This window comes from Amblyomma americanum, chromosome 11 (genome assembly GCF_052857255.1).
Source record: "Amblyomma americanum isolate KBUSLIRL-KWMA chromosome 11, ASM5285725v1, whole genome shotgun sequence".
Taxonomy (NCBI): Eukaryota; Metazoa; Arthropoda; class Arachnida; order Ixodida; family Ixodidae; genus Amblyomma; species Amblyomma americanum.
The window spans coordinates 58,713,243-58,731,486 of NC_135507.1; the positions used below are offsets into that span (position 1 = coordinate 58,713,243).

Sequence of the window (18,244 nt, forward strand, 5' to 3'; positions counted from 1 at the left end):
TCCCATATATCTCAGCCCATAAATTTAAATGCAAAATAAATAGAGCGACCAGTTGTTAGTTGGCGTACATCCGTGTCATGTTTGTAATGTGCTTGCACTGCCATCATGTGTAAAGGCAGTTGCTTTGCCGCAGTGCTCACATATGTATGGACGCTCACCCGTGTGGGTACGAAGGTGGTGCATCAGGGTGCTCTTGAGACCAAAGCTGCCAACAGCTTCAGCTTTCTGTGGGCACTACATCCTTATACTTTGTATAGATGAGAAAAATTTTATTGATTTACAAACTTGGAAACTGTTACAGCACACAATTACAACTGACAAAACACTCCCAAGCAGCAAATAAACCATTTGTGACCTAATCAACTTCATGAAAAAAGCAGATGCAGTATTGAAGCACAAATTTGAGAGTGCAATGGAATGCTGTCTAGACGGAGGGATTCATTTGAAAACAAAGACGCCGACCAGTAGACTGCATCTTCACTGTGAACAGGACCATGTGCTAGGAGCAGAAACGTCAAGACCTTTTTTCTGGTTGGTGCCTCTGTTTTCAAAAGTATTAATGCTCACAACACATAGCTAAATCCAAGGATGGAACTGGTTTTTAACAAGTGCAACTACACAAGCTGTTTTGAATTGGGATTTTTTATGTCAACTGCACCTTGAGAAATACAGTCACCAAAGCAAGTTCACTTGAGTTTCTGTAAGCACAGAATAATATACAGCAGCTTGCTGTAGGAATGATTAAATACCCCGAAACTTCTGCCATAAAATGGAATGAGAACAAATGCTGTTGAGGCAGTGAGGTGACTGTTTGCCTCCAAATCAATAAAGCACGTTTGTCAAGACTGCAAATGCAATTTGTAATAGATGCCACATGCAACAATGGTGGATTATTTGACAACATACAATACACAGGAATCTAGTGCAGTAAAGCCTTCATTCTTTTAAATTTAAAGCAAGAGAAAACTTTAAAAACCTGCAAACAAAAGCGAGCAATGTTTACCATCAGGAGGCTGAGCTTGGTTTCTCTGCTCTTTAGTCCCAATAATACAGCCACAACACAAGCATGGAAGGATTAATAAAACAGCATACTTCTCTGGTGGCATTAAACTTGTATACAGAATGAAAAACTGCTCTGACGTAAGTCAATTGGCTAGCTAGTGGCAAACACTGCAACCACAATTCACATACATCAGTCAATGCATTGAAACTAGTAAAATGGCAAGATCATAACTGCACATGCCACGGTTCCAGTCCCATTCATGACAGTACCAGGTTGCTCTGTTCAGGTTTCTTATGGAGGAGTGAAAGCAACCAAAGGATTACTCTGGAAGTACTTTGAAGACATGTAATTTTGCAATTCTTTCCTCAATACGGAAAAAATTAAAAAGTGAGACAAGTTAGCTAGCAATGGTTTTAACATCTAATGTTGGGAACAGGTATCAAAACTCTAAGGAACTATCGTCTTTGAAGCATGCTTGTTGTTCTCATGGCGTCTTAAATGGTCTTTTTCTTTAAACGTCATTGTGCACAACTGACACTGATAAGGTCTTTCACTCTTATGGGCTCGCACATGCTTAGCAAGGCTTGCACTCTCTGTAAAGGCCATGGGGCAGAGCTGGCACTGGAATGGTCTCTCACCCGTGTGGGTGCGAAGGTGATTCACTAGTGTGCCTTTTCCAGCAAAGCTGTTCCCACAGTGGTCACACTTGTACGGACGCTCACCCGTGTGGGTACGAAGGTGCTGCCTCAGCTGGCCACTTTCAACAAAGCTGCTGTCACAGTGGTCACATTTATATGGACGCTCACCAGTATGGGTGCGAACGTGTCGGTCCAGCTGGTCCTTTCGAGTAAAGCTGCTGTAACAGTTACCACACTTGTATGGACGCTCACCTGTGTGGGTGCAAAGGTGCTGCCTCAGGTGGCCACTTTCAACAAAGCTGCTGTCACAGTGGTCATACTTGTACGGTCGCTCACCCGTGTGGATGCGAAGGTGTCGCTTGATGTGGTTGTGTTGAGCAAAGCTGCTGTCACAGTGGTCACACTTGTACGGACGCTCACCCGTGTGGATGCGAAGGTGTTTCACCAGTGTGCCTTTTTCAGAAAAGCTGTTCCCACATTGGTCACACTTGTATGGACGCTCACCCGTGTGGGTACGAAGGTGGATCCTCAGGGTGCTCCTGAGAGCAAAGCTGCTGTAACAGTGGCCACATTTGTATGGACGCTCACCTGTGTGAGTGCAAAGGTGTTGCTTCAGGTGGCCACTTTCAGCAAAGCTGCTGTCACAGTGGTCACACTTGTACGGTCGCTCACCCGTGTGGGTGCGAAGGTGTCGCTTGATGTGGCTTTTATGAGCAAAGCTGCTGTCACAGTGGTCGCACTTGTATGGACGCTCACCCGTGTGGGTACGAAGGTGTTTCGCCAGTCCGCTTTTTTCAGAAAAGCTGTTCCCACATTGGTCACACTTGTATGGACGCTCACCCGTGTGGGCACGAAGGTGGATCCTCAGAGTGCTCTTGAGAGCAAAGCTGCTGTAACAGTGGCCACACTTGTATGGACGCTCGTGAGTGTTAGTACGTGGGTGGTCTGTCAGAGTGATCTGTTGAGAAAAGCTGCCCACATAATGGTTACACTTGTAGGGATGGTCATCCGTTTGGGTGAGAAGGTGCTGCTCCTGGCTGTTTTTCTTCGTGAAGCTCCGATTGCAGTGGGGGGACTGGTGCAGCTGCTGACTCTTGTTCTCCCCAGACAGCACTCCGATCTTGGGATCAGCTGTGACCAGGCCTGCATCAAGAAAGGCGGGGTGTTTTCAGAGAAATGTGGGACCATGAGCATCATAGCTAATTCGGTGGTGGCAATATTAAACAATACTTAACCTAACAAGTTTATTTCAAGGAAAGTGGGTGACCTTCAAAACAGAAAGATTACTTTTTAAACAAAATTTCCTAGTATTTATAAATTTCCATAGAGCTGGATGGACAATGTTTTAGCTTTTGAACAATTACTGACAGCAATGAGCATACTCTGTAGCCAGCTTAAGAGTCGGAGCAACTTAAAGTGCTCATATAATGCCTGTCTACATGGAGATCTTTTAGGCATAACATATCTTTTAATAATAACATATCTATGAGCTTTCACTAGAGACACAGTACACTGGCAATGAGTGTATTCCCTCTGTATATTAAAGCAAAGTAAAAAAATGACAAAGGCAGAACTCCTCTACAAAATCTAGCATAATGAGGCCTCGTGGTCTGACGAAGTAAATTAAATGCACAACGGAAAAGCTCACATTAAAAATCACAAGGAACAAACCAATTTTGTTAGCAGTGTCACGAATGTAACACATAGCACTAAAAATAAGCATGAATCATTGATAGCAAATCACAACAAACCAGACTAGATAAATATTTCCCAACAGCAAATAGAAGCACACGCACTAGAAGTTTGTGTAGATGACAGATAAAACAGCAGTGATTAAGATTCACCCCACAATCTCTGACAGCCCATTAAAAGATATTACTATTGCTTCGCAGCGCTCATATAAAGAAGTCATATGTAGAAACACAGAAAACAATAAGCCATGAAATAATGAGATGGAACCTCAAAAGGGTGACAGAACGACAATAGAAACTGAAGAGCTAAACCTGTGAGACTACAGCACAAAAACCAAGACAGAGTATGATGCACGAAAGGCACAGCCACACAAACACATGCGCTTTTTCTACTGCAGGTTTTTTTGCTCTGTGTGCTCAAGCTTCTGTCTGCAACTTGTGCTGCAGTCTACTGGATCACCAGGTTTCCTCAGCAATCATGCACAATTCCACCTGTAGAATATTTTACGATATCCATTGTTCACGTTGGAATCATAGGTGGTTTATACGGTTTAACATCCCACAGCAACTCAGGCTATGAGGGATGCCATAGTGGAGGGCTCCAGGTAACTTCAACCAACTGGGGTTCTTCAACATGTACTGACACACACATCCCATGGGCAGCCTAGAATTTTGCTTCCATCAAATGCAACCACAGTGGCTGGGATTGAACCTACATCTTTCAAGTCGGCAGGCAAACACCATAACCACTGAGACACCATGGCTCGTTACTGCAACGGTGAGGTAGTGTTCCGGGTGTTAACAAGGCAGGGTCTGATACGTCCCATTTTGTGCCATGCCACCACAATCTGACATTACTGGCTACGCTATTTCACATTTTGAACGTCAAGCAGTTCAGCCTGCAAATGCTGAAAGCATTGGTTTCGGAAGATGGTTGTTTGGGCAGCTTGTGTACTCACTGGTTGCCAATATTCAATTCAATGCCTGCAAAACGAAACAGAGCAAGAAAGTTGATTAGAGTAAAAACTGCAATGCTGCAAACAAGCATTTTGTTCAAGAAGTATAAACACCTAATTTTGATGGCAGGTATTCTTCTCTACAATGATGCAGAAGACACTAGTATGCATTAATCACCACGTGATATTTGCCTAGGACCGGTACATATTTCATAGTCGAATTGTTTGGTCATGCTTCTTCAGTTTCAACAGCTGAACGATGACTGCGACGTCAACGTGTCCATATAGGTCACGTGCGGCATGACAGAACTGCAATATAATCGCTGCTTCTGCGTTCGTTATCATTCCATCACTTGAGGGAGCCTGGGTTTAGCATTACAGTGAATTAAAACGAGGAAGCAGCTATTTTATTGCAGTTCTTTCATGCCTCACATGACTTATAAGCAAGAAAAAGCAAGAACACCAATCTTTGAATAAAAAACCACTCAAGATCTTAACTATCATCGAATACCTACGACAAACATCCCCTCAAAGCTGCTTGAACGTATAACATGTGGCCTTATGGCACACTTTGAGTCAATTGATTTCTATCCTCAACACCACCGTTTTAGACAGCTACTCAACAGCATGGGCTACAGAACACAGAAGACACGATCAAACGATGGCAATTGCACAATCACTTATTGCAGTTTTCCAGCCTAAAAGCAATACAAAAATTGTTAATAGGGATGAAACAGTTCTTGGAAACACGTGTACAATTTCTGTGCACTGTAGTAGGGTACAACTTAAAAAATTTTTCCTACAGGGTGCCGCATTACTGCACTGACCAATCCCAATATTAAACAAAATTAGCTATCGAAAGTTCCACTGTGTTGAACAAGTAAGATGGAATGAACCAATCCCAACATTAAACAAAATTAGCTATCTAAAGTTCCACTGTGTTGAACAAGTAAGATGGATCATAACTTTTGAGCAGATAATAAAGTCATGCGATTAGCTTTCTTAAGTAAGCACTTTAAAAACATAATACTACTTCACAGAGAAATTCTGTTCAGTGGTCATGAATGTGACCAGTTTAACTCCGGACTTTGTGTTATCTAAACATACGAGTCATAATTCATCTCTTCCAAGCATCCTGTCCACTGTTACACAGGGTGCCACGCTGTTTTTTAGTGTGTGAATAAACTCCTCAAGTAACAAGAAATCCTTTGACAGTTTGCTTTTTCTTAACAGAAATTATGTGCAGTGGTTATGAATGCGGGCAGAGATTCACTTCAGACTTAGTCGTATACGACCATACTAATTATAATTCACCTCTTTCGAGCGTCCAGGCTGTTGTCTTAAGTGTGTGACTAGCTTTATTATAAAGAAACACTCAAATGACACACTACTTTCATGTCATTGAGAAATTCTGTGCAGCAGGCCCGAATGTAGGCAGAGTTTCACGGCCGACTTATTCGTATTTATTCATTTGTTTATACATACTGCAGCCCCAAAGGGGCAATTGCAGGAGTGGGGATACAGGATACATGGTAAGCAGTGCACATATATATGTTGATTCATGCATGCCTACATACACAGAAGTATGTACAAGATACAATATAAAATGAACAAAGCACAGGTGCTAATGACATTCAATACCAGCCAAAAAATATGGAAGTGCAAGTGAATGAATTTTGCCAGGCAGGCAGTTCCAGCTTCCAATGGTATGTGGGAAGAAGCTGCATATATATGTCAGTAAGTGTGTAAAGTGGAGAAATATTTAAACTATGATGCCGCATAGTTGATAATAATAACTGGTTTTTAGGGAAAGGAAATGGCACAGTATATGTCTCATATATGGACGGTTCACGTAAGGGAAGAGTTAAAGGAGGGAGTGAAAGAAGGAAGAATTAGAGGTGCCATAGTGGAAGGCTCAGGAACAATTTCGACCACCAGGGGAACGTGCACTGACGTCGCAAAGCACACGGGCACTTTAGAGTTTTGCCTCCATATAAACGCACCCTAGTTAATAATGGAGTAGAAAAATTAACATACGTGCTCACTGCCATGAAGTGCAGAGAGTTAATGAGCATGTATACATGCCTGAGGCACTCTGAGCATCTGCGCCTTTAAAGTGCGGTTGGATATAGTGCTCGAGAGATTAGACAGGGGTGAAAATTCTCTGTCATAGCAACAGTAGATAATCAAACAAATTCTCTTCTTTTGGACAGATTCAAATTTCTCGCAGTACAATTCTTGATGTGGGTTCCAAACAACAGAGCTGTATGCGATAAGAGGTCGGATTACAGTTTTGTAAGCTAAATGTTTTGCATGAAGATGCGCAGTGCATAATGTGCGCCATAGATACCCACGTCTCTGAAGTGTTTACTGAAAGTAAGACTGATGTGCTTGGACCAAGACATGTTAGACGTGAAAAGCTGTCTAAGGTATCAAACCATATCAGTCCTAATTAAACTCTTTCCAGTGTCCTGTCCGTTGCTACATACGGTGCCGTGCTGTCTTCTTTAGTGCTCCTACAGCAGATCATCGACTTACCGCTCACTTAAAGGCACCCTGCACCGGCCAGGTGCCTCCACTGTGGGCACACAGAGCCACCAGTGGCCAGTTTTTCCTTCCCAGGAGGACAGCACTGTTTAGATTCAGGCAGCGTGGTCGGGTCAGAGAAGGAACGCGGAAGATCAAAGAGGGGATTACGAGAAAGACAAGGAAAACTTCATACAACAATTTACACAATATACAAGTTAGAGCAACTGAGGGAGCTTCTTAGCAACCGGGAGCCTCTCAGTAACAAACAAGCAGCCTGATAAATACCGTTTATATTTCCCAGATCCATGACCGGCGATTAAAATTCGGCGAACGATGTCCAATTAAGAGAGCAGAAGTAGACACTGGTAGTAACGCCTGCGGTAGGGGGCTGTGCTGATGCTCTCTCACAGCTCAGTCGATGCAAAGGCAAACCCGCGAACACTGTCGCGTCGACGTCACCTGCGCGGTCTGGTTGGTGCCTCCGTGGGAAAGGAATGGCATGCCGAATGGCAGCACGTGAATGAACATTCTTGGATCCCCCCACCCCTTTGTCCGAAACGTGGGACCTCTGGTGAAGTCGCAGCCATATTTCAAATAACGTCCCCAGCGTGACCTTTCAACAGCATCACTTCGTCAGGCGACCCGAGGGCAGACTCGGCAATTTGACACCGCCGCCGCCGGGCTCACCCCAGTCGTGGGAATCCGCAGCTTAATCCACTTAGGCTGGAGTGCACTCGGATCATAACGGCACCCCGCCGCCAGATAATGCGTACTGGACGATGAGCTGCTCCTGTGCAGCTCATCTAACTGGACGTGCGAGAATGGGCTTTCGTTCTGCAGCCTTCCAGGACTCTCCTCCTCTACAGATGATGTCCAGTTTTCGAATCTCTGGAAGGCGAGCCAAACGAGACAACAAATGCCAAGCCACGCACAACAGAAGCAAATGCCGTCTGAAGCCCACCCGTCCTGCAAGACCAACACCAAAACAAAACTGATTACACATGGACATCCCTCTAAGTAAAATCTGATATCAACCAAAATTTTCCTCAACGAACACGAAGCACAAACCCGATACAATGTTCAGGTGTCCAGACTTCTCCAAAGCGTTGTCATCGTGCATGAAACTTCAAGGTAGAAGGGTAGAAGGAAAATTACAATTGTTCTACAATCAGTCGAAAGGTTGAAACGATCTCAGATAACACCCGGGCAGGCAGGAATCTACCGAAGTCAGACAGAGGATGTTAAATTTGACCCATGCTATTCTCCAATCCTAACTGGCACAAGTGCGGTCTTCCTTTCCGTCCTTCATGACAGCAGACACGTATGACACATGCCGTAAATGTGCAAAACGTGCACTGCACACAGTCCAGAAGCAGTAACATGCTGAAATACTTAATACAGGTGAAAAGGTAGCATCTCTAGGAGCTCTCGTGCGCAAACCTTAGCTACAGTGTCCAAGGGAGGCTTCGCTTGTGCTTTCATGTCAGGAGACACTAACAAGTAACAAATACTGCAGGTAAACTTACTTGCAAAGCCAGATAACAAAGCTGACAAAATTAAAGCTCGAAGTGATCTTGTAGCACCAACGCAAGGGACTACGCCACGTCGGCCCATGAGTTACTTCGCTGTACTTTTGCTCGTCAGTGGACACTCTCACAATGTGCAGCTAGCTGATGATGATTAAGGATTTTTATGGCACAAGGGCATCTTATGGCCAAAAAGCGCCATGGCACAAGATATTTTCGACTTCACAAGGTGGGGTAAAAGACCCATTTCCCAAGCATTTCACCCTAAATAAGCCTAGCACCAGACCAGGGGATAGACTGTACCCATTGTATCACTTGCGGGTACCTGGCGGCACTGGGGATCGAAGCCCGCTCCTCCCACATACGAGGCGGATGCTCAACCAGTTGGCCACCGCTGCGGTCACAATGGGCAGCTAAGCCTATGCACAAGTGCATGCTGCAAAGCGATGCTCCAGCGCAGGTGTTCTTGGAAGAGGTTGTCTGTTGTTCAGCCTCGCCCTGCACTGTTGCAGACTGGCTTCAGCAGCCCCGGAACACGACAACTACTGAAGGTCCTGTGGACGTTGATGCCTGCGAGCTCCAGATGCCACATGACAATGATTTGTTCTGCACACCGGCCGGCCGCACGTCCCCTACACCTGAGCAGCATGAAAGAAATGCACGTGTGTATTCATCTCTCGGTTCCGGAATATCCTTTATTTCTTTCATGACCGGGGCAGGTTCTGCTGCGTTCTTTAATGTGGTAGCGGTGCGTTTTTCTCTGTGGCCCACTGCAAGACTCACTCGTCGTGCAACGACTTCCACTGTGTCGCCACAATGGGGAGGGTGGCTTTCACTTTGTCTCAACCAATCTAGTCAGTTTCACATTCGTGCGGTGCCTATCGCATCTTGAGTGCCGCGGTGACAGCCTCGAACGATTAGTGTTGACAGGCCTTCAGCCTTACAATGTTTTGGTCCCATACTTTGTCCTTTCTCTGGAGACTACTGCATGGCTTGGCTCTCCTTGCACATGGTTGCCTTCCGGACACTGCTCTGGCTGCTGTCCTGTGCATCTCCCTTTCTGGCAGAGCCCTGACCCTTCACATCTGCTCTTCGATGCAGCACCGAGCCGCATTTCCCACTTGAATTCTAACTATTGGCTCATGCTTCCGATGAGTCCCTGTACGCCTTACCACCAAAATGTCTCGAATGCACTTTCCTTTCTGCTTACCCTAGCAACCTGCTCTCCTGAGGCTTGCTATCTGACCCCACGATCCTAACTCCTTGTCCCGCAACTTGATCTGAACCATACTCTTTCACTAACGTCGCACTCTGGCCCCAGGTTCAAACGGCACACTCACGTGACTCGCTGTCAATCTTTTACAGCAAAGCGTTGTCTCCATTACTTGGCTACTATTGTTTGCGGGCTGCATCGAAGGGGAGCCTCCTTTGTATCCTTTACTGCACTGGCCTGCAAACTCACCACTCTCCTCTTGAAAGAAAGCATCAGCCTCACTTGTCAAAGCAGCCTCTGCTCCAGGGCTAGAGACTGACACTTTGCATTTGTTCGTGTTGTCAGAGCTCGCTAACGAAGCCAGTCACTCGGCTCTGTTTTCGAAGGGGTAGCTGGAACTCTTTTTTCCCTGCCTCTGAATCGACAAATGCTGCCCCTGAAGCTGCTGAACTGGCGTACCTTTCGGGGCTTATACCTGCCCTGAGAGCGCTTTTCGCCGTCTCATAGTTGTAGAACTCCTCATCGGACAGGCACACTAATACACCGCCATCACCTGGGAGGATGGTCAGCAACATCATCAACCAGCAGCCCTGGACTAGCTCCTCCTAAGCACGAATTTGCTCAAAATCTTTGAAGAAAGTTGTAAAACTTTCTCCTCTTTGAAAAGTTCTCCAATGAGCTCTCCCTTTTTTCCATTTCAGCAACTGAACTTTAGGTGTGAGCTCCTGCTGCTCGTGTTCGTGCAGTTTCTCTAACTCCGCCTGTCTCTCGCGACACTTCGCTTGCCATTCTCTTTGTCGTTCCACGCGAAGTTCTTGCTTTTTCTGTTCGTGGAACCATCGCTCCAGAATCGTTTCCCAAGTCTCGTCTGCCTCGACTCTCACCTCCTCCGCCCGCATAATGACCAAAATAGCTTCTCTTGTTTTAGTGGGGTCTACTGTAATGCCCAGTTCTTTAAAAATTTCAAGGGGTCCTCTACCTTGCACTAATGCATCGACGATCAGACCTTGTGCCACTGATCCCCGCTAAACACAAGCATCAGCTTGAAGCAAACAAAACACGAAACTGCCGAAATCTCATTTCCCAGGCTGCAATCAGAAAGAGTCAGGATACATTGCTTTGAAATGTAGTCTGTCAGCCGCCATCTTTTGCTGCCGGCAAGGAATGCACGCATAATCTCGATAAATGTGCATATCAGCTGATTGAACATTTACCTAGAGCAAGGGGGTGTACTGTACTATTCAGCTCTGTATCATAACTGTATATAATACAGCTTTACCATAGAGGCTAGCACTCGAATTAAAGGCGCTACAATCCGGCCTAGCATGTCGTTGGCACGTTTGCTTGCATGATGATCTGCGTTGGGAAATTCTCTTTATCTCTTTAATTAGCCAAATTCAAGGAGATCCATGCGTACGGTACTTCTCATTTGTGGCAGAAGGCTTGAGCATCAAGCTCTATGACAGTCGACGATCACAGAATCAGCACGGCTCGGCTGGCGTAATGTGAAAACTGTGCACCCATATATATGCCCGCACCAATCAATGTCGTTCAACCCTCGAGCAATGTGCTTGTGAGGGCTTTTAATAAAGGACACGTTTCAATTAATCAAGCATTTCTCAAAGCATATCCACCTTTCTACTGTGCAAAACTCAGTGAATACCATACGCAGCCGTATTGCACTAAACCTCGCAGAAAACGTTCAGCACATGCATATATGTGCGCGTACTGGGAGCTGGAATCTGCGGCTGCTCTCTTAAAAGGCCTTGAACACCACCGGAATATAAGCCGTGCAAACGAAATGAACAGCAGAGATATTATGTGAATAACACTGCAATTGTAATATGAAGCAAGCATTTGTGCTTCCGAGGTGGTGAGACAACTGAACTGCGATCATACACAAGTACTCAAAACAAATAAATGAGCAGCGAGAGCTACTGCAAAAGGTGTCATTGCTGGCGACACAGACAATATGCACCGTGGTCTAGTCAAAACGAGCGTCTGCATCACATAAAACATTGCATGAAGAACCACGGTCCTTCTAGTCCATATAAAAATGGCCACGCACACTTCCTGCTACCGTGCCACCTCTCCGTCATCAGCTAGTTGCCAAAGTACTACCAGCACAAAATTGTCTGGGCAAGTCCGGCTGCCTCCTGACAGGCTGAAACCACCCAGCCAGCCAGCAGGCACACTGTCGAAAAAAAAATGAACATGTTCTGTGAAGCAATTGGAAATGTGCTGGGAAGCCCAAGAAAATCAAACGCCTGGCTCCGTGTTCTAGCAACCTGCAGGAAGCCAGTGAGCAGCTAGAGATGGATAATCGAAGAGGCCCACTGTGGTAATGCCCACAGCAGGAGGCGGTGCTCATGCTCTCTCGTAGCTCGGGCAATGGAAAGTGGAATCTGCGAACACTGTCACATCGACGTCACCAATGCAGTCCAGTCGGTGCCTCTTTGGGAAAGGAATGGTACCCCGATTCCCAGCAGGTAAAAAAAGTCTTTGTATTTCCCTGCCTATCCTCCGAAACGCGGGAGCTCTGTCGAGGTCGGAGCTGTCTTTCGATTAGCATCCTCAGCATGACATTTCAACAGCATCACTCCATTCGGTGACCTGAGGGCAGACTGGCCACTTGACGCCGCCGCCGTGGTCACCCCGGTCAAGGGAGTCTACGCTTTAATCCACTTAGGCAGGAGTGCACCTAGAAAATAACAGCGTGCTATAGGAATACGTGCCAAAAGAGTTTTCAGACCAGTTTTATGATTTCACAGTGCACCGACGATGTCGTCCCTTCCTAATGAAAAGCAGTGCTCCTTAAAACAAATTGTGAAAATCTGAAACACTATTTCAAAGGCAATGTATATTTAAAACACCGTGATAAGGAGGGCGCGTGGCACCTTCTACTGGGAGTATTTTTAAACCATTCCTTCTTTGCAAATATAAAAACAATATGCACTCCAAAACACTAAACCTATAGCTATCTAATTGAGCTTCTATGCCACATGACACAAGTTTATATGCCTATAACGTGTTTCCACTGTCATCGTGTAAGCCCGTTGTGCCATTGGCGGTGCATGCTGGGCAACATTATTTTCTTTCCCTTTTCTCTGCCCAAGCTAATATATGTCATCATGCACAGGACGTTGCCTGGCAAAGCTGTCAATAGCTCCAGCTCATTGCAGTTAACCCATTCTTGTACCCTGCAAGGACGAAAAGAATATTTTATTGATTTATACGCAGATCCCATAACTTGGAACAATTGCAACTGACAAAACATTCTCAACTACAATGGAGTTAAACACTGGTTCATTCGCAGCATGAAAAAAGCAGCTGAAGATTAGAGCCCACAGCCAGAGGTGGGCAAATGCCCTCATTTTTACTTTTCCTCCCTCACTCTCACTTCCAAATCCTTGGCCCTCTGTCACCCTCATTTTGAAAAGTTATCCAGCTCTACCTCACCCACACTTCGAAAAATCTGCAGGCCCTCCCTGGCCCTCACATCGTTGGCCCTCCCTCATCCTCACCCTCAATAATAAGTTTTGAAACTTGAGTTATTTTTTATAGTCAGCAGCTTGTGGCAATATTCTGAGTAATAAACATATAAGAAAAACCCTCAAGACACTATTGGACGAGAGGGTAGATCCATATATCGTTGTGTGTGAGTGTGAACGTATGTGTGTGTTGTTTGAACTGATACATAAGAAAAAAACCGAGACAGTTGCGAGCTGAGCCCCAAAATATCTCTCTGCCTTTACTTCTGGGACACACTGCATGCATACATGTGTACTGCACTTATAACATTCCATTGTTATCTATACGCACTGCTAAAATGGGTCAGCACGTTGTTGTGTCTCTGTACAAAAACCAATATATGCCAAGAACACTCAGAAAATAATGCAGGAGATTTATCACGAAAATTACTAAGGGCTATGCACAGAATAAACTGAGAACAAGGAAAGTTTGTAGGTCGTCTAATTACAATTACCCGATGACATGACGATAGCATTGGATTGCAAAACACTTATTTCATCAGAAGGCAAAATGCAGATGATCCGTGCGAGGTGGCTACCAGTTCACGGCTAATAGTGACCTAAGTAGGCCATTCAATGGCCCGGGTTTGAATGCCCAGGTTCGAGCTCACCAACACGGCTTCCCATTGCTCGGGAGTAGCTTGTATTAGAGATTCAAGTGGTATGTGGCTCCTCTTTAAAGTTCCCCAATATGTGCTCGTAAGCGACTATTTCACCACATTGTGTACACTTCGGGTCGTAATCACTGGGATAGAATTGGGTCTTTCGAATTTCACTGCTTCTGATCTCCCACCATTTCGTGCAGCTTGTTGCATGCTAATCTCATGACGCTTCCACGTGCACAGGTTGAAAATGATGAAGACCACGTTTTTAAACTAAAGCATCAGAGACGAAGTTTAACTCACGTGAATGCGGGAACGTTATGAAGCCGCTAACACTGCAAGCCCTGCTCGAGAGCTTGGCAGTTCGTACAAGTTCGTACAGGCAGGATGTTAACATTTCTCCTAAATAATTGTTCATCTAAGGGAAGTGTATGAACTGACCGACATTAAACCGGAATGGCACTCCCTCTTGGTGATGTGCTCAACCTTACCTCGCATGTAGTGCTCTGTTGCTCTTTTTGTGATGTTTCGTGTCATTTATTAAAAGCTTTGTAAATAATTTAGTTAACATAAATAGAATACATTTTCAATGTAATAAATACCATGCTAAAAAAAACCTTTGGCGATGGCATAGTGGTCTGAAGCAGTGGACAGCAGGAGTAATCTGTTCACGCTGTTGTGCTCGCGCTTCCTTCCTGCTGTTGAGTTCGGCGAATTTCGACATGGGGAGGATTTCCTGAGGACCACCGCGAGGGTGGGTGAGCCCTCTGGGGGAGACGTGGCTGCAGAAATGCCGGAAGCAGCGACAATAATAGCGTTCCCACATGATCGAACAGGAATGCCGGAAGCAGCGACGACCATAGCGTTCCCACGTATTCGTTCAGGAATGCCCGAAGCAGCGACGACCATAGCGTCCCCACGTATTCGTACAGGAATACCGGAAGCAGCGACGACCATAGCGTCCCCACGTATTCGTTCCGGTCCTCAGACGACGAAGTGCGGGATCAGTGTGGTCCCCTTCGGTCACGCTGGGGTTGAACAATTGCCCCAGTGCCGCGCCTTCGACAGAGGTTCCGCGTTCCGGTCATCAGTACAAGATCTTTCAACCCCCGCTGGGAGACAGGCTGCATTCCTGTGTCACACAGGCGCCTTCCAGGTCCACATGGGCGCAGTCCGGTCACACGTGCGCGCCCGCCTGGAGGCCGCATGGACAACAACGTGACCGGGTCCTGTTCCCTTTCCCTCGACCGAGCTGCGAGAGAACATCAGGACCGTCCTGCAGTGAGTGGTACCATCAGTGCCATTGTGTGGATTGGACATCATTCTTTGAACTATATTCCCCAGCTAGGGATCTGGGGAATACGAAGAGTATTTAAAGGGACACTGAGGAGAACTCTATCATTTTTTTTTTTGTTAGCAAAATCTGATAGTTCGGCATTTCATGGCTTTGTTGCCGCTTGTCCGGGCGCGAAATATGCATTTATTTCAAATAAATTTGGTTTCGAAGATGAAAAAGTTCTTCCCGCCGCTCTGATTCAAACTCAGGGAACTCTTATGACGCCACGGCAACTCTTATGACGTTTCAGAACGGAGTGACGTGATACGTGACGTAAACGCAGACTCCGTGATTTCTGACGGCTAGCGGTGCGGTGCGCAACCTTCCTCTGCCAGCCTCAGAGATTCGTGGTTTTCATGAAGGAAAATTCCTCCTAGGTGGCGCCTCTTGTCCTAGGAAGTCATCACGCTTGTACTTGCGAGATTGGCCTGTGGCGGCGACACCTGTATTTTGGTTCTTGCTATTTTCTACATTACAAGAGCTTTGTTTTCAGTAAGAGTGGCATTTTTGTGATCAGGAGCTGCTATTCTATCGATACAAGCCAACTTCAACTTCTCCTCAGTGTCCCTTTAAGGAGCTGCTGGTTTGGTACCAGAAGAGAGCCCCATTCTTGAGAGATACCAGAGACTCCTGACTGCTAAGAAGCTCTCTCTACTGAGAGGCACTCTCAATTGCCCTACTTGTACATTATGTAAATAGTCTTCGTATAAAGTTTTCCAAGTTTTCTTCCTCCGATCGTCCTCGCCTCTTCTCTGGCCCAGTCACGCTACCTGAATCCCAACAACTGGTTGCAGCGGTTGGATGCTGCTACCTGAATCCCAACAACACCACCGCGGATTCGGATCGCGCTCCCCCAGCTATGAAGTTTTTTACTGCTTTAGTAGCTTCCCCCAACCGATGCCAGCTTTCCGCTGCCAAGCTGCTTTTATGCTGTCGCTTAAAATAAAAATTGGCTGTGGTTTAGCTCTGGCTAACCCTATTTGAATTGCGCAAGCTTCGTTTCCTCGGCACGTCGTCTATGCAGAGTCTCATTCCGACGCTCTCGAGAACTCAAACCTGTCTCCTCAGCAGTTGAAGAGTCACTCCGGGACGTGGCATGACATCTTCTAGCTGCCGTCTTCGGTCTAGCCACTCCGTCCTGCATCTTCAGCCTAGCATCTTCGGCCTAACCGGCCTAGCCACTGCATGTGACTACTGCCTCTGCCGATATTCTCCTCCATCGTCTAGCATTCAAATCGCCTTTCCACCTTCCATCTTGACCGAGCGAGCGTGTTCAGACAAGCTACGCAGAGAACAATTGCGCATTTATTTTTACATGGCCTTCCTAGAGCGGAATCGAGATTAAAACAACACTGAAAACACGCAGACCAGAAGAAAAAAAACACAGCAGGCGGCAGGCACGTAGATAGAAAGCACCACCGGCTCAGATACATCAACGCAAAATCTTACTACTCAATCCACTACGACAAAATGCCCAATAACAATGCGCACCACTGGCGCCGTTACAAAAATTCAGTGGATGTGCACGATCGCTGAACTACAGCGAGAGTCGGAACAACACGTGAAACTCGATCACGGCCTCCTCACTCATCCTAAACTGGAGCGAAAAACGACATCATGAAGAAATCGCGCAGCTGAACGGCTCCGGTATAGGGGTCGCCCATCCACTTGCGCTCACGAAACCATCCACAGCGGCTTCTGATGAACACTCTCGTCAGAGGCACACTGTCCGCTGTAGCGCCCTGCAGACGACGACGCCAAACAGCGCAATCAGCCACAGACAAGCACGCGGCTGCTCACGCTGTCGCGTAGAAAAACGCGCTGCGACAAGTCGCGCACCCACACGACTCAGCGCCCGGAATATAATGAGCGCCGTTGCATTTCAAAACAAAATATATAAATTGCTAGGCGGAACGCATCGCCGCGTTCAGGATACCAACCGAGCAGTCTCGAAAAACACAGCCGTCGTTCCAGCCTGCTCGACACATTCGAGCGTCGCGTGCAACACAAGGGACGCGCCATGTAGTACGCGTCTAGGAAGCAAGCCGAGATGGGCGTCTCCGTTGCTCACCGTAGTCAGTAACTTCCTGAGGTGTCGCCGTCTCCCCGACCTCCGACATCTCCAGGAGCGGTGCCTGCGGATAACCTGCACTCATCCCGCAAAAGTCAAAGCATGCCGCGCGCACCGATCACGCGCCTGCCATGCACCACCTTTCACAACCAGCGCCTCCTGCACTCCTCTTCACAACTAGAGTGAAGTAGACTGTGGATTCACTGGAGTGTGTCAAACGCCTATGCCGCCTGTGTATCAAAATTGAGGGTAATTTCCGCTAGGATCGCTGCGAACGTTATCCTTCTCTAGGCGTCTTTAATGCCTCCTGACGAACATGCCTGAAGCGTCTCCTCGATTTCAATGGGTCCCGAGATCGCCTCGACATTGCGCAGACTGGCCGCTAGGCAACGCTAAAAGATGACCCTCAATTTCGCTTTCAATGGCTGGGAGAGTGTGATGTGCGGCTCCCGAACAAGTGCTGTTTTATTCTTTTTTCAGGCTTTGAGCAACTTTTATTGTGTTAATGACAAAAAAACATGTTTTTCAGTATCTCATAGGGCAGGAAATGCTTAAAAAATTTGTGCTGACTTCCACATAATACAAAAAGAGGATCATCAGTTTCGATTTCGAAATCTGAAAGGGGGCTGCGCACGCCGTTCTATCATGCCGTTAGGACCTTTTGTCTGCTGCATAACCAGTATTTCTTGGACGGTTTACAACAAAAGAAACATATTCGAAATATCCATATTGCAACAAGTGCTTGAAGTGGCTAGAAATGCCGCAAAATAAGTATTTACCCTGCACGGTGCATGGTTGTATATTGTATTGCTGCCAATGGCAAGAAATCATTAACTGCTTCGGAGAAATGAAAAAGGAAAAAATAATCCACGAGATAGCATCAGGACAGGAAGAAGTGCGGAATTACCTGAGCTCTCAACAGTAGTCAGGTGACCCTTGGGAAAGGAGGACTGCATGGCGCTCGATAGATGGAAGCCGGAGACGTCGGGGTAACCTGCCTGGGTAGTCCCTGGCCCGCAGGGGGCTAATCCCTCATATCGAATGTTGTTAGAACTTTGCGCAGCATGCGTCTGTTACAGTCTTGCTGCTGAGCATTGCGAGAGATGTTTCGATCACGCGAAGCAGATCTTGGAGGGCCCAGCCTGCGCT

The 18,244-nt window shown here is 46.5% G+C and overlaps 1 protein-coding gene across 1 annotated transcript; it reads right to left on the reverse strand.

Moving 5' to 3' along the window:
• Positions 1-242: 242 nt before the first annotated feature.
• On the reverse strand, positions 243-17,310 carry LOC144110669 (uncharacterized). Its single transcript, XM_077643727.1, has 2 exons — positions 17,096-17,310; positions 243-2,784 (listed from the first exon to the last, which is right to left on the reverse strand). Exons 1-2 carry the CDS (start codon positions 17,178-17,180, stop codon positions 1,451-1,453), a joined length of 1,419 nt encoding a protein of 472 aa, XP_077499853.1. The 5' UTR covers positions 17,181-17,310; the 3' UTR covers positions 243-1,450.
• Positions 17,311-18,244: the final 934 nt, after the last annotated feature.